Below are 15,553 nucleotides of genomic sequence, written 5' to 3'. Positions count from 1 at the left end.
CCATGACTACCTAGGCAGCTTGTGGTCGTCGCAGAGAGCGGGCAGTGACGCTGATAGCTCTATTCCCAGTGTGTGATGGTTGGTCTGTGAGAGGCAGAGAAAGATTGAGGTGTTAGATGCTCTACCTAGGTACTAATCAGGCAACACCTGCATGCATCCTCGCTAGTTCACGTCACGTGATAGCGAATAACGGGCATCAGCCACGAGCAAAGGATCTGTAAGCTTCTTTTCCATTTAAAGCTACTATCCATTTCACTTTTGTGGTTCTCTATCATACAAATAGAGCACATGTCTTACGAGAAAATAGACAGTAGGGTCAAAGTATTTGGGGCTGCGAGTGAGTGAGTGCTGTTCAAATAGGATAATGAGGTTTCATGCACGAGGCGTACGTGAAACTTTTGACAGCTACGAATATGGCAAGTGGAAGGGCTATTCCGCGAACCTGCTTGATTGAAATTTCCTTACCAAAAATTACAATGTTGCTATTACACAGATAACGAAGCGATAAGACTATGTCCCTAAAAGGCACCAGAAATCATAAAGCATTCACCACATATCACATGACCACGAAAACGCACACGCACTCTCACAATGCGCAAGGAGTAAAGCTCACAAAATCATCATTACTAACTTCCTAACCCTTACTGCCCCCAAGAAAACTCATCAGCACCATCCTCCCACTCCTCGAAAATTTCCAACGGGAACTCATCAGCCAAGTGCTGATAACCGGCGACACCAGGATGCAAATAATCCACACTTTCCCACCTGGGATCCAGCTGACTCGGCACAATAGGGTTCGCCAGCATCTTATCGAAATCCACAACGGCATCAAACACACCACTCTCGCGAATCCACTTGTTGACCCGTTGCCTTGTAACCTCCCTCTCAGGCTGACTATACGGTTGTCCGGTGAAATTCGACGGCGCAGAAAAGGGGGTGATAGTGGCTCCGAAAACAGGTATGCCGTGACTATGCATCAGGGTGACCATTTGCTCGTAGGCTTGGATCAAGGGGCCGTAGATGGCGTCTTGGGCGGCGGTGGTGGCAGCGGCAACGCCAATGTCGTTTACGCCTTCGAAGATCATGGCGTATTTTACGCCTGGGTGGGCTAACACGTCGCGGTCGATGCGGCCAAAGGCGTTGGGGCCGAGGCCGTCGGCTAGAATCCTGTTTCCACCCGCTGCTAGGTTACCGACAGAGATATGTTTTGTGGCCGAGTGCTTCTGCATGCGTGCGAGGAGAAGGTTGGGCCAGCGGTTGTTTTGGTCGGGCGTGGAGCCCCGGCCATCAGTTATGGAGTCACCGATGATGAGGAGCGAGCCGACTTCGGGTGCGGCCCAGGCTTCGACGCTCGAGATGAAGTACCAGTGTGTGGCGTTTTGCTCGGTGCTGTTGGTGATGGTGAAGCCAGGCGAGGAGACAGCGTTTCCGGACTGGAACCAGCTTGTTGTTCGCGAGCCCGGGTGGCTGGTGATGCTATTGGTCTTCTGACCGTTGGCAAGGTACATTGTTACAGTAATTATCTGCCCGGGATATATCTCAAAGTTGATAGGGTCTGACACGGCCAAGGCACCATTGGGCACGCTGATACCATCTTTACCACCAAAGGTAACTTTTCGGACAGTCTTGGGTAGGATATGGTGGATACCCGCTGTCTGGTTCGAGGGCAAGGCGACCGTGACAGCGGTAATGGGGAGGCTGGATCCACCAAAGACGTTTGAGAATTTCAGGCGGATTTGATGCGCCTTCACGGTCATGTAAAGGGTTTGGCGGATGGTGCTGTTAACGAAAACGGCACCGGTTCCGTTCTGCGTTTACTTGTTAGACGAGCATAAATTGCGTAGTTCGGAATGTCCTTACGAATGGCGGCAGAGGCAAATTCGCCGGCTCTGTGAGCTGTGGCATGGTTGCGAATGCATCAACCCAGTGGCCATCTGAAGGATTGGGACGAATCTTGTGGGTATTCCTCTTCTCTACTGCTTGGCCTTGAATGGTCACTGCAGCGCCCACAAGGAGCACTGCCAGCCTTGAAAAGATCATCTTCCAATCGATTCTCAATGAATACCAAAGAGAGGTCAAGTCCACGATGCATTAACCACTGGGGATCGACCATGTTAAATACTTGGCCGCTTCAATGGCACCAGTACCACGGCTCTAGGGAAAAAGAACGAGTCAAGGTCAATATACCAGACCAAGTCTGGGCTAAGCCTGGCACTAGTGCACAACATATTCCTGCAATGAATCCGGGGTGCGGTTAACCTGTGGGGATCTGCGGAGAGGGTCGGATAAATAGCACGGTACAAGAGACTGGTTGGTGGGAAGGCTTCTGGTTGCGACTACTGTTTATCCATCGGCTCCACACCGCGTAAACTGCAGCGTGACGTCGAATTATCGGCCCGTGGGAACAATTGTTCCGTTAGCTTCGCGACTGTGCGGGAGAACCCAGACCGAGTAGAGAAAAATCACATATCCGTCTTCATTGGTATCGTGGCTGTTCATGCTAAATAAAATAACGCCGCCCATGCAATGCTCGTATACCCAAACGCCTCTCAAGCCCACACGTGTCGCCGTGTGATGTTGTACTGCGCAATTGAGGGTATTCCATGGTCTCTACATGGATGACAGCAGGCAGCATTTACGTCTCGCAAAAGGCTCGAGGTATGTGCGGCGGGCCGAGGCAATGTGATACGAGGTTGGTGCAAGTTATTGACAACTTGACCTGGTTTAGCAGGGTCCTGTCAGATGCCGCGGGTACAGGAGATGTGACTGAATCGAGCGCCAGGTGGTGGTATAAGAAGCGCGATCAGTAACAGCCAATGTTTAGTAGCAGCGACAGAGGGCACGCGCAGACTGCCACTATGCGCCAGCTGCACGTGCCTTCTAACGAAGAAGTCGTCATGAGTGTGCGACAGCGGCTCAAAAGTCCTCATCGCTCTCAGCCTTTTTCTTCTTTCGGGTTGATGTCTTCTTCTTCTTGCCGTCGACGTCCATGGAATCGCCCTCGTTCTTTTCCGGAGCGTCGGCGACCTTTGAGACAATCTCGTTAAGGAAGTCGAAGCATTCGGTCTTGGTGATGGCCTGCTTGAGGTGGATGGAGCTGACGCGCTTCGAGTTGCGCGACTTTGCCTCGGCGGCGGCTTTTGTGACGAGGGAGATCATGAAGAGTTCTAACGCTTTTGCTGCGGGGAGTTAGTCAGACTCGTATTGGGGATGGGGTTAATACGTATACGTACACACAACAACGGGCGTGACCTGGGCAACCTTGCCTACATCATCGTCGGCCTGCATGATGCGCTTTATGCGCGCGACAGGGAAGTGGTTCTTGATGTTGATGTCGGCGCCGGGCGTGGCTGCCCCGCCTAGATCAATGTTCGCGTCGGACATGGAGGGCACTGACGCGTCGGGCACGTAGTCCGCATCTTGCATGCTCTCCTCCTTCTTGACACCGCGAGGCATGTAGCTGTAGTTGGGCGAATGGGGCGGCGGGATGCAAGAAAAAGAGCTTCTATATGGCGATTGCTGGGGAGGGCTATATGTAGGCGTTGCAGCGTAGTAGGACAAAGATAAATCTGGCGAGTGTGGAGACTGGCTGTTGTTCATTGGACAGTCGTCGTGGACAGTCGTCGAGGACAAGGGTAGGAAAACGGTAGTGCTCGATTGGGACTTGGTGTGGTGCGGGCGGTGAATTAAATTGCCAGAGGCTCCCGCGGGTGTGGGTGTGGAATTCAATTAGGCAGAGCGGGGCATCGAAGGCTTTTATCTGCTGTTCTGCCTCCCTGGCCCTGCGCGCAATCAGGGGCCGTGCGCCCTGCCCTGCCGTCAAAACTACGACCCAGCTCACTTCTTCTTCTTCTTCTTCTTCTTCTTCAGCCTCGTCACAGTCATCGTCCTGCGGTGACTGCGCGTCGCCAGCAGTGGATGATGATAAGAGCACGCCAGAGACAATGTCGCCGCGCCCGCTTTCTGTCCGCAAATGACGAAACCCGCCCAGTGGCGCCTTGCGGTGCCTGGCTGGCTGTGGTTGATCGGCGCACAGAATCAGGAGTCGCTGATGGTGTAATTACTTGATCTAATCTGACACTCTGCCGCGCTTTTCTGACAAGACGAGGCGTCACTCTATGTATCCTTTGTGATGCTGGCATCCTCTTTGCGCCCCTCGCGATGAGGCCCTTCCCGTAGCCAAGTCGACGCGAGGCTGTTCTTTGGGTCGTCTTCGGGGTAGCCGCGCTGCCGCCTCACGTCCAAGACTGCCTGCCGTATCCGTCGCGTACACTCCTTGCGTAAGCTGACAGCCTCGTCTGAGTACTTCAGCGCATCGTTCAGCACACCCATGTCCAGCGGGCCACTGCGCTTCTCCTCCCTGGCCCGCATCTGCTTCCATCGAGCCCGCAGGTCGCCAAACACCTCGTCGGCATCCAGCTTCTCGCCAAACGTCACGCGCACGTTCTGAAATGGCCGAGGTATGAAGCGGGGGAATGTGCGCGTCTCGTGCATGATGTTGTCGAAGCCCTCGATGAAGATGGGTACGATGTCCGGCATTGGCTCGCTCTCTAGTATGAGCCGCGACACACCCCATTTGAAGTAGCGCATGATCCTCTGCTCACTCTGGTGGATCATGCCTTCTGGGAAGATATGGACCCACGCGTGCCGGCGACTGCGGTATGCCGACGGTGCTGGGAATGTATCCTGGCCGTTTGTGGAGAAACTAAGGTGCCCGCCACTAAAGGGATCGATGACATCTGGGCTCTTGACTGATGTAGCCGGCTTCGTAGGAGGGTCCTGTTCGTGCATGAATGGCCCTCGCGAAAGGAGCCGGATCGCTTCCGTGATGGTGGGCTGGAAGAGGCCACCGAAGTTTGAATGCGCCGAGCGATGTGTGGGGAGAACCTGTCCAAAGGTGAAGAAGGTCGATAGTCCTCTGTCTTGCTGTTAGTCTTGCCATATGCATACAAAAGGCTGACGTACTTGTTGGTGAAGCACAAATCATAGCTGCCCAGTCCCCAACGTAGATTATCTGGGCTAAATATGTACGGGAGGGGGAGTATGCCCCATAGTATCGGGTCATCCATTCTGTCCAAATCCTATAAGCCTAGCCCTGACATGACATGGTGAGAGCGACCGCGTGGCGAACGTACGTACACGGAGATGTGGTTTGAGACTGCAAGCGTTAGAATTAATCATACAACCACCGTCATTGTCGCATACCAGTAATTAGGCCTCTCTCCCTCCGTTCGGGATCCTCGCGCTCATCCAGCAGCTTCAAAAAGCCGTCCATGCCATGCGTCTCCACCTTGCTCAGTCCATTGAGGAATCCTTTGCACAAAAGGCCGACGGCGCCCATTGTAATGGCAGACGCAGCGCGCCATGGGCCGCTGGGAGCCTCCGGCTGCTCCTCTGGTCGCATTGGTGGCGTCGTTGATTAAAGAGGTACATTGAAGTTTTCGCTCCCAACAGCTGACCGAGGGACAAGCCGCGGCCGACGTCACGGCCAGGCACCGGAATTTTGACGACAGGGATCAGCGCCTGTCCGGCCTCCACGTGCCGCGAGTGGCTGGCTCTTCCAGTCTGAGTCCACATACCTTGTGCTGTACGCGACTTTGTTTACTTTACCATCAACTATCGCATCTGCATCTGTCAATTCCCATCATTATCTGGAGCTAATAAGTCTTGGCGCTGTTGCCCAAATTAATCTCAAGCTGTCCAACTATCACGCTTGCTTCACCCGCGTAACCCATTTTCGTCATGCCGCCCCCAAAGACAATCTTCACCTCATACGAGCGAAACGCGCTGAAGGATAGATGGGGTTCGCAAGCAACGCGCCTCAATCGTGATTCCTTCCTTCCCTTTGGCTCCTGCCAGCTATGTCTCCTTCCCTCAGTAGATCCAGTATGCTGTCCATCAGGCGATTTGTTCTGTCGGGAGTGCGCCATGACAAATCTTTTGGCTCAACGGAAAGAGATGAAGCGGCTGGAAAAGGTCAATGAACGGCAAAAGCTGGATGATGAAGACCAAAAGTCACGTGAAGAGGAGGAGGCGCGATTGCGAGCAGTAGAAGAGTTCGAAGCTGTGCAAATGGGACTTTCAGTCAAGTCCGGCGCATCCGCACGAGTCGTGGGGAGGCAGGACGGCAAAATCATGGTAGAAGAAGAGCAGGATGCGAAAGCCGGAGAGGGTAGAGGCACGAAGCGCAAGTTCGAAATCGACGAGGAGGAACTCAAGCGCATCGCGACCGAAGAAAGAACCAAGGCAAAACGAACACTAGATGAAGAGCGCAAAGCTGCAAAAGGCCATCTACCAAGTTTCTGGGTCCCAGGCGAGACACCAGATCAACACCACAAAAACGCCGAAAAGGCAAAGCAAACGCCTATTTGCCCGTGCAGCGATCCAGATCATCCGCACGGCCTATCCCTCAAGGGCCTCACCAGCGTCAATTTCCACGAAGAAAAGTCACAAGAGACTGGCAAATCTATCCGCACGTGTCCAGCTTGCCAGAAATCGCTATCCAACAGCTCAAAAGCTATGCTCGCCATTCCTTGCGGCCACGTCCTCTGCAAACCGTGCGTCGACAAGTTTCTCAAGCCCGAGCATCGACATCACCGCGATGCACACGACCATGGTCCTGAGCCCGAAACGATACATTGTTATGTCTGTGATGCAGACCTTGCGACAGCACTGGAGGCGAAAGAAGAGAAGAAGAAGAAGAAGGACAAGGAGAGAGCGCCGAAGCCAGGACTGGTAGAGATTAAGAGTGAAGGGACAGGGTTTGCAAGTGGAGGCAAGGCTGTGATTAAGAAAGATGGTGTGGCGTTTCAAGTATAGAATCAAACAATGTGTCATTGTTGGTGAATGATATAGGACGGCGGTGTGCCGGTCGTGGGAAGAAAAAAAGGTCTGTTGAAATCTTACTAACAGTGGAAGCACACCAGCACAGACATTTGGAGTTCCATCGCACATTTTCTTCGAGAATATTGAACAGGAGTTTGTTCTTTTATATCTACCAAGCAGTGCACGATACCATCGGCGTGAGAAGGATATATATTCTAAAGAGGCACCAGTCGTAGAGTCCCTGCTTGTAATACCCCAGAAGCTAGGGAAACATATGCGTTGAAGTAAATGTCATTTTGGACATCAACTGTAGTTCTGTGCTTTTCAGTCCACGTTTGGAAAAAAAGGTGTGGTAGGAGTAATTAGAAATATACAGTTAAACATAATGCTGTTAGAGCCTCTTTGATTTCTCAACGGACATGTTTGGAAAGGTTGTGGTTACGTCATTGCGCTAGTACAACGTAGTCACTTCCGTGTTCAACATACGTATTACCTTCTACCACCACATCTATTCCATGTATGGAATAATGACCGGTCGAAATCTTTCATTTACGACGTCCTACTGTCAGTTTATGAAAAAGATCCTCATGCTGTGCCCAGCTATCACAATGCGTCAAGCAAACGTATTAGTCATCCTACCACCCACAGCAGCTGACAATAGATATCATCAACACATGGAACCTTAGTCTCCTCCAGAAACTGTGGGACTTGTCCCATGTCGAGTTTCTTGAGCTTGGGTGAGCTGAATCCAGTTTATTGCCGCATGGAATAAAGTGCAACTACTCTGTAATCCGATCGTAGCAACACAGAAATCAATAAGATTGATAGATCCTGGTAGTCCTACGTCTCAAGTGCAGCGCAGTACTGTCATGCACGGGTACCCCAAACAGGCTAGCAACTCTTGAACGAGACCCTCGCCGGATCCTTAGAATCACCTCACAATTTGGTTGTTGAGAAATATCAAAATCATCTCATCATGAATCTACCCGGTATGGCCCATGTTCCTTATTTTGGTGGTATGAAACAGGACACAATGACATAGTAGGCAGCTTGGTGTTTACGTCTCACGTTTACAGCAAGAGCGACCAGGTACTGCACATATTCACAGCTTCCCATTTCGTGCAACCAGTCAGATAGCACATGTAAAAGACGGGAATCTACATGGGGTTCCTTCACCTTTTGCGTGTGGACTGTTACACCGCTATCCGTGCTTGCTATTTGATAAATAGCAGCTTTGTATTCCTTGCGATTCACCTTCACTCACACACTGACGAGAATATGTATATGTATGTCAGGGCCTGGCTAAGCTCCAGGTGTTTGCACACTCGCGCTCATCATAGCACTTAAGATTTCGATTTTTTTTTTCTGTACTGCACCTGTATTCTTCTTCGTCGCGGCACGCGGCTGTTACTTTCGACACACCCTTCTCCGTACGACCTACCAGCCAGTCATGTCTGGAAAGACCCGCTACCAAGAGCTTTGGGCGTACCCATTGCGCCTATACCGCTCATTTGGCAAAGACTCGACTGTAAGTTTGTTTACGTCGCTAAACATGCCTGGCTGTCAACCATCGCTCACATTCTAATCCTGGCACAGGATCTCACCTCGAATCCTGGATCGCTTTTAGTGCATCCCGGCAGCATCACCCTTGAACAATCAGTACCGATTGTGAAGGAAAAGTGGTGTAAGTTGCCCATCCACTTGTAACCACACCGGATGCGTATTGAATTTGCTTTCTTCTCAGACTACCCCACCGACATCGCAAACGATTTGGAGCATATCGATCTTCCCCAGAGGGTCAAGGAAGAAGTTTACGCATGCGCGTGGGAATACACACGTTGTGTGATTCCGCAGTACACTAACTGGAAACGCTATATAGCCTTTATGCGCATAATAGTCATAGGCATCATTGCAGAGTACAACGGTGAATTAGTCAGAGTCGCAGAGACCGACACACTGCTTGGCTACAACCTCACTGCTGTTCTCGCAGACCTTTTCCAAGGCACTCGGATTCAGTAAGTATCCCTTGTCGAATGGCCTACTCCGTTTGCTACCAAACGGACTCCGAAAGATACAAGACACACAGGTGCTAATTCTTTCTTACAGTACCGAGATGGCACGGGAGTTTCGCTGCTTCCTACTCATCACTGCTGACAAGTCGAGTAACTGGCGCGATGGTTTACTATTTCGAAGCTACGTCAACGCGCTTGCGAAGTCACCCAGCCAGTGGTTTCGCATGCGAGACACGGATGCTTTGATCCGCTTTACGCTTGGTGCTGCCCTCGCCTGTAACGACCTCGATAGTATCTGGTACACTGAAAAGCAGATGGAGACGCTATGTGAGCTTGGTGCAACCCTCTACGACAGCGTGGCTTTCTTCAAGCATCGTACTGAAGCGGAGACCGTAAGTAGCTATTGGATAGAGCTTGGCATAGGATATAGGCTGACATGATATCCAGCACTCAACATTCGCATACGTGCCCTCCAGCATTCGCGTCCAGGCCTTCCATCAGTGCCGTGAGCTACTTTGGGCTCTTGATGTCGCATGGGCCGGAAAGCCGGAACACCTTGTTGTCATCAACTTCTTACGCTTCTTTGGTGGTCCTATCCATATGAGTACGTCGTATGATCATTTCTTCATGAGAAGTACTAATCAATTCTCCCTGTTCCAGTGATGCGACGCTACCGCTTCGTCGAAGAAGGCCTCACAATCGGCCGGCCAGAAACAGAAACCATGGTGAAGCTAGCACGCCAACACTTCAAGCTCTGGAACCGAGTCGACGCTGAGAACTGCAGCGTCCAGGATATTGAGCGCTACAAGGATCTAACCGCAAGGAGCAATGAGCTGATGTTCAGTGGCCTCCGCGCATTCCTGGACGCGAGCGGCGAGAAGTCATGCGAAGACTGCCAGCAGCGTCAGACATACGGCGCCGAGACCTCGTACGCTTTTGGAGGTGTACAGCTATGTAGCAAGTGTAAGCAGTCGTGGGGCGCATATGTTCAATCCTTCCCTGATCGCTTTAACACTGTCTTCCCGGAAGTCCAAAAGTCGGATGGGACTGGTTGCCAAATCAAGTGAGTGCGCTTTGTACTCGTAATTCACCTGGCCTAAATCGATACGATGCTGCACAGACACACATGCTTGATGCTTCCATTCCATTTGAAATAGCACCTGGGTGTCATGAAATACTTGACATACTAGTGTAAAATGGCCACTGTAGTCGCCAGACATGCCTATAGCATTCCACAAGAGATGGTTAGACTAACCATGTACCGATTCCCGCGCCTTGTTCATTACGATGCACGGAGAAAGTGAAGGCCAGGTGATGATTGCGGTGTTTGTGGGCTTGGAGTTCTGTTGTTTCCAAAAGAGAGATGTAATGCACGTAAATTTTACTCTAAACCACCTCACAATCCGCTTTACATCCATGTGCGTCCCGCCTTGGATGAAGACTTGTCTTCACCACCCATACCTATTTCCCGCTTCCTTCTTATTCCGATGACCAGCGGCGAAATGATCCTCGAGCGCCTCCTTCTGTGTGGTGGCGACATTGACCAAACTCCTCAGACTATTCTTGCCTGTTCCAGTAATTGACTTGAGTGGGTTGTGTGACACGGCCTCTCCCTGTTGGCGCAATCTCTCGTTGTGCGCGTACTCGGCGTCTGTGTTGAATTCTGCGATATGGGCCGAAGATAGGTCCGGAGCGTCACGGCGCTGTTTGCCGAAGAGTTGACGGCGCTCAGCGGGAGTGAGGTTGAGTTCCGAGGCGATATTGGTGAGATCTGACGGGCCAGACGGGGTGGGTGTCGGTTGTGTGGTAGTGTATGCGGAGTGGTCTAGGAAGGGTTCCGAAGGTATGGTTGGAGCTTGCTCTTCGTCGGCGCCGTAGAGGAGGGGCTGATATTGAGTGTCGGTTGGTGCTTTGGATACTGTAGGTTCTGGTTCATTTGAGACGCCGAAGAGTGAGACTTTGGGCTTGCGCGGTGCAGTAGCAGTAGGTAGTGCTTGGGAATCTTGCGCATTCGTGCTGGGTGTGCTGGTTCTGTCGGTTGATTTGGGTGTTGGACGAGGAACTACGGGCTTCTTCTTCTTCCCTTTGCCAACAGACATGGGCACGAAACGTGGTGCGGCTGGCTTTGGCACGTGTTGCGGCGCTGGTGTTGGCTGCGTATTTTCGGCTGGCGCCTTCACTTGAGTTTCTTTCTTTACTTCTGTTTTAGGCGGTGGCAGGTTAAGCATGGCTCTGAAATCCTCCTTCTTCATAGGCTCCTTCTTGATCGGGTTACCAGTTTCATCGTATTCGTCCGTCTCGACTCTTGGTTCCCTCTTGAATGCAGGTTCCGCGCCAGTCTTGAGATTGACACCCGAAGCGAGCCCCTTGCCCAATCCTCTGCTTCCTGTCTTTGCGCTTTCCGATGCTGATATCGCGTTTACGTTTGGCTTCTTTGGCGCGGGCAGCATTGCGTTGAACCCACCGAAAGACGACTGCCCACCTAGGCGCGGCTTCTTCGCAGGTGGCGCGTCATCTTGTATGTCGTCCTTGTCTTGTCGCGACTGCGATGCGCCCGGGAGGTTGACCTTGATTCGGCCTGGATTCGAGCGGTCGACAACTTTCTGGAAACTGGGCTTCGGTGCTGGCTTTGCGGCTATTTTTGGTGCAGAGGGCGCCTCGCTGTCCGACTCAGAATCTGAATAATCGGCGAGAAGATTCATTTTGTTGTTGTTGTTGTTGTTGTTGGTGTTGTGGTGGATCCTGGGGAAACGAAAGACAAAGTTGAAGTTGACGATGAGATCACTGTTGTCGCGCGCCATTGCCAAGCCAGGGTCCAGTTACACCATTCACTTGCCCGCAGCCTTCACTGTGCTTACTGCAGCTTCCCTTATGGCTTCATGATACCCTTCAGCTGGTCTGGCAACTCCCTTCTATTACAATAATATGATAGGTTGATCCTTGCACCATGTCTCTCCTTCAGAACGAAGAGTGAGTGAGCCCGCATCACCTCCGCTTCGCATTCGCCAGTCAACTAACTCACCCCCCAGCTTCGTCTTATATCAACTACGGACCGCTTACCTTTCCTCGATCAAAGACGGTGTCGGCGAACGACTAATCAACGTCGACGCGAGTGTGCTGAACAACCCTGCATTTCGCGCTGCTGGTTGGGTTCCCAATGCCTCTGACATCAAGCGCACGTACTCTCCGCCCATCCCCACCGCCATTACCTCGGAATACTTCCAGGCTCCCCGATCGGCTGGTCTGAAGTCGCCCGAAGGTTTTGGGGACGATGAAGAGGAAGGCGGAATGGTGACTGGAGGGGGAAGCAATGACACGGTGGGACCTACGTTGAATGCGAAGCGCAGGCGGAGGAAGGAGCAATTAGAAGAGGATGACAGCAGTGACCTCAGCGATGAGAGCGACGAAGATGACGATTCGCACAGGTAGTCATTCGCCATGCGCCCAAAGATTGGACTAACAGATACCAGACCCGCCAATCAGATCAAGTTCACCAAGATGCCACTACGCACCCGCTCTGGCTCTTCACCCATACCTGGCTCCGCTCTGCGAAGAGAACTCGCCGAAGTTGGACAAGGACCCTCACTTTTGGTCACATCTCCGTCACGGCCACGCGAACCCATGCTGCGTAGAGCATCCCTGGGTACGGTGGAAACATCAAAAGCAAGACCACGAAGAGACACCATTACCGGCAGTGAGATGTCCTCTGAGAATGAATTTGACAGCTCATCCTTCAAGAAAAGACGGGTCAATCCTCGAAAAGCTGCCGGTGCAAATCAGTTGCTTTCGCAACGGATAGAAGAGGACGGAGAAGAAGCTGGTAAAACACGCGCACGACTGGAAGCCTTGAACGAAGAAGGCAACGAGTCTGACGATTCTCTAACATCCGAGTTTTCTGGTTCTGACGACAGTGCTTCTCTTATAGGTGCAGGCGACCCCTTGGACTCGTCTCCAGCTGGAGGACATCTTCCCACCATGCCGGGCATGACCCCCTTCCAAAGCTCACCAAAGAAGAGAAAGGAATCAATCCTGCCAACTCTCCAAGCTCTCCCCCCACCGCGCCCGATTAGTTTCGTGCTGCCAGTGAGCGCCTTGACTCAGGCTCTCCGGGCCAAGGAACAGAAGCCATCGAATCCACTGCAACGCTTTGCCATGTGGAATGCAGCTAGTGAAGCCCAGCAAAATCCTCTATATATCAAGTTGTACTGCCCATTCTCTGCAAAGCCCTCGAAACCCATTGAGCTTCTCATCAGGAAGTTCAATGATAAAGGCGAAGGACCTTCTGTGGCTGAAGCCATCGGATACGCCCTGCATCGATATCAAGAGGAGAAGCTAGAGCCGCCACTAACTCCCGAACAGATTAATGTAAACCGCTGGGTCATGCGCATGTATGACGATGGCGAAGTCGACGACGAGTTTCCACCTCTCACAAGAAACAAGTCGTTGAAGGACTTTGCATCCAACAATGCTCGTGGAATGAGACCTCGTGCACGAGAAAAGCCATGGGATGAGTTCGCGCTTGTCGAGGCCACTCAACGAGAGTTTGTCGAGAACGAGAAGCTTACGCCAATCTACAGCGAAGAAGCAGCCAGTGCGGCCGTGTCACAAGACGGGCCTACCGAAAAGGAAGAGAAGAAACCCGTGAAACCCCTTCCCAGTCGTGCGAAGAGTTTTAGAAATCCGATTACTGGGCCCTCGTTCGCGCCAACGGCGACGCGTAAAGACACAAGCAACCTCGCCGACGTTCCAAAGGTGCCCCAATCGCATGCTGCAAGTCGTACTGGAGCCCCAAGGACGGTCAATATACATTACACCGACGAAAACTTTCACACCAAACACTTTTCACTACCTTGCACGACTGATACGTACATTGCTGATCTGTTCGACCAAGTCTGCCACGACTTACGGCTCGATAAAGCACTCTACATCCTCAAGGTATCCGGTAGCACCACCGTAGCGCCACCAGATCGTACGGTAGAAGCACTGGATACGCGCATGGATCTTGATCTGGTGCGTCGCCGGTACGTCGGTGATGGGGTATTTGGCCTGGCTGGATCACCAGGCTCATCATCACCCAACGCCCCACTCATCATCAGCACGGGAGGAGCGCCAAAGAAGACAAAGAAGGGTGATCGTACCGCTGCTGCTGTCTCCGGCCAAGGCCTAATCCACCCACTCGCAAGGACCGGCGATTCAGGCGCCTTATCTCTCACAGCAACAAACTACTACCGCCGCTACCTCGTTCTACGCAAACAACCAATGTCATTTGCTTCCTCAACATCCCGTATCCTCGCTCTCGACAACGAGTATATGCATATCATGCCCGGTGAGTCCAAAACCGGTGCTCGTGGTGGCTTTGGTGTCGAGGGCCAGGGAAAAACCACAACCGTGCATTTTAGCAGTGTCATTGGCAGCAAGGTTAGCAAGAAGCACCCGAAGATGTTCCGCGTTATCGTCTTCAAGGAGAGGGAGACGAAGCGATATGATTTTGAGGCGCAGGCTACGAATGAGGCGGTTGAAATCGTAAGGGAGATTAAAAGGGGGGTGGAGAGGTTCCAGGAGGGGATTGTCTAGATGGCGTTAAGTTCTTGGGTGCGAGTGTTTGGTGCGGCGATTATAATGGGCTGTTATAGTATGGCGTTTTGGCTGCTTCTGGGCGATGGCGAGCGGCGACTCGTCGATTCTGGGTGGCTGATACTTGGGACGTATACGTTGTGTTCATTGAATACTGAATGAGACGATCTTATGGTTCATTGCAACTTCACGTGTTTTGTTTGAGGGGCTGGTGTAGCTGCCTGTACCTTATTCTCATAGAACTCCTCACCTACAAACTTGAAGTTCCTAATGATCCAGCAAGAATTTTTAGTCACACATGATATGCTGTTTAGTCTTATCATTTATATTTTCTGCTAGGGGCACCTTCCTCGTTTCTGATAGAAACGCACGGCAACAAGTCATGCCTCTTCCTTGACAGCTTTCCTAATAATTTGTCCTTCCCAACACAAAGAAGATATGTAAACGATCTTAGTGCTCTTTACTCTTTAGAGGTTCAACAGCAAGACGATGGGATGACATGTAGTCTCAAAAATGAGCGGGATTCTAGAGGTGTTTTTGTGTAAACCAGATTTAAAGTTATCTACCCTTATAATTCCATACCTCCTTTGCGTACAGAAAATAAAAGAATAGCAGGAGGAGGTACTAAGAACTATAAACGCAGGTTTTCTGCTAGGATATTTCGAATTTCGAACCTTCGGGACGTCATAGTTCTGCTTTTGTGGTGCTTCATACATACCAACTTCTTAGGTGATGTTAAATAAAACCGGAAGAAAGTAAAAGATATATATCGGGAAGTAGGTGATTACAAAAATAATGGAAGAAGAAGAAGAAGAAGAAGAAGAAGAAGAAGAAGAAGAAGAAAAGACAGTTTATATATCGTGCATTCTAGTGTGCTGTACTCATGAGCTTGGGTATCTCGTTTTTTGTCCACATGATTTAGATTCTGGCACGCATGACCGAAAGACATCGGGCCATGTTGTGGCGGTTTTTTATGTTTGCGACTAGATATTGAAGAGCTTTTGGCACGAGTGTCGTACATGGTATTCGTGGATGTGTGGTTTTGTTTTAATAAGGGAAGAGGGTGGGAGGTCGAAGTGAGTAGAAGGAAGCAAAGAGAAGAGAAGGGGTGGGTATTTATACCTTTTTACCCGTTACGTTAG

The 15,553-nt window shown here is 51.3% G+C and overlaps 8 protein-coding genes across 8 annotated transcripts; 3 read left to right on the top strand and 5 right to left on the bottom strand.

Annotated features, from left to right (window-relative positions):
* Nucleotides 1-641: 641 nt before the first annotated feature.
* PtrM4_128980 (Lipase-GDSL multi-domain protein) lies at nucleotides 642-1,905 on the bottom strand (the record flags this gene model as incomplete). The annotated part of the gene is made up of 2 exons (XM_001939928.1): nucleotides 642-1,808; nucleotides 1,861-1,905. The coding sequence occupies 2 exons, from the start codon at nucleotides 1,903-1,905 to the stop codon at nucleotides 642-644; spliced, it is 1,212 nt and encodes a 403-aa protein (XP_001939963.1).
* Nucleotides 1,906-2,916: 1,011 nt separating this feature from the next.
* Nucleotides 2,917-3,456, bottom strand: PtrM4_128970 (BUR6, Class 2 transcription repressor NC2, alpha subunit (DRAP1 protein); the record flags this gene model as incomplete). The annotated part of the gene is made up of 2 exons (XM_001939927.1): nucleotides 2,917-3,179; nucleotides 3,234-3,456. The coding sequence occupies 2 exons, from the start codon at nucleotides 3,454-3,456 to the stop codon at nucleotides 2,917-2,919; spliced, it is 486 nt and encodes a 161-aa protein (XP_001939962.1).
* Nucleotides 3,457-4,116: 660 nt separating this feature from the next.
* Nucleotides 4,117-5,069, bottom strand: PtrM4_128960 (PlsC, 1-acyl-sn-glycerol-3-phosphate acyltransferase; the record flags this gene model as incomplete). The annotated part of the gene is made up of 2 exons (XM_001939926.2): nucleotides 4,117-4,918; nucleotides 4,966-5,069. The coding sequence occupies 2 exons, from the start codon at nucleotides 5,067-5,069 to the stop codon at nucleotides 4,117-4,119; spliced, it is 906 nt and encodes a 301-aa protein (XP_001939961.2).
* A 12-nt stretch (nucleotides 5,070-5,081) lies between these two features.
* Nucleotides 5,082-5,404, bottom strand: PtrM4_128950 (uncharacterized protein; the record flags this gene model as incomplete). The annotated part of the gene is made up of 2 exons (XM_066108902.1): nucleotides 5,082-5,158; nucleotides 5,206-5,404. The coding sequence occupies 2 exons, from the start codon at nucleotides 5,402-5,404 to the stop codon at nucleotides 5,082-5,084; spliced, it is 276 nt and encodes a 91-aa protein (XP_065960894.1).
* A 338-nt stretch (nucleotides 5,405-5,742) lies between these two features.
* PtrM4_128940 (zinc finger containing protein) lies at nucleotides 5,743-6,746 on the top strand (the record flags this gene model as incomplete). Its single annotated transcript, XM_066108901.1, has 2 exons — nucleotides 5,743-6,649; nucleotides 6,742-6,746. The coding sequence occupies 2 exons, from the start codon at nucleotides 5,743-5,745 to the stop codon at nucleotides 6,744-6,746; spliced, it is 912 nt and encodes a 303-aa protein (XP_065960893.1).
* Nucleotides 6,747-8,275: 1,529 nt separating this feature from the next.
* Nucleotides 8,276-9,904, top strand: PtrM4_128930 (uncharacterized protein; the record flags this gene model as incomplete). The annotated part of the gene is made up of 6 exons (XM_001939924.1): nucleotides 8,276-8,353; nucleotides 8,422-8,509; nucleotides 8,570-8,840; nucleotides 8,932-9,229; nucleotides 9,285-9,441; nucleotides 9,498-9,904. 6 exons carry the CDS (start codon nucleotides 8,276-8,278, stop codon nucleotides 9,902-9,904), a joined length of 1,299 nt encoding a protein of 432 aa, XP_001939959.1.
* Nucleotides 9,905-10,285: 381 nt separating this feature from the next.
* On the bottom strand, nucleotides 10,286-11,287 carry PtrM4_128920 (uncharacterized protein; the record flags this gene model as incomplete). The annotated part of the gene is made up of 1 exon (XM_001939923.2): nucleotides 10,286-11,287. The coding sequence occupies one exon, from the start codon at nucleotides 11,285-11,287 to the stop codon at nucleotides 10,286-10,288; it is 1,002 nt and encodes a 333-aa protein (XP_001939958.2).
* Nucleotides 11,288-11,784: 497 nt separating this feature from the next.
* On the top strand, nucleotides 11,785-14,411 carry PtrM4_128910 (stress activated MAP kinase interacting protein Sin1; the record flags this gene model as incomplete). The annotated part of the gene is made up of 3 exons (XM_001939922.1): nucleotides 11,785-11,807; nucleotides 11,867-12,262; nucleotides 12,308-14,411. The coding sequence occupies 3 exons, from the start codon at nucleotides 11,785-11,787 to the stop codon at nucleotides 14,409-14,411; spliced, it is 2,523 nt and encodes an 840-aa protein (XP_001939957.1).
* Nucleotides 14,412-15,553: the final 1,142 nt, after the last annotated feature.

Source organism: Pyrenophora tritici-repentis, chromosome 7 (assembly GCF_003171515.1).
Source record: "Pyrenophora tritici-repentis strain M4 chromosome 7, whole genome shotgun sequence".
In the NCBI taxonomy this organism is placed as follows: Eukaryota; Fungi; Ascomycota; class Dothideomycetes; order Pleosporales; family Pleosporaceae; genus Pyrenophora; species Pyrenophora tritici-repentis.
The sequence above is the reverse complement of the archived record's forward strand: the minus strand, read 5'-3'. Positions and strand labels throughout refer to the sequence as shown.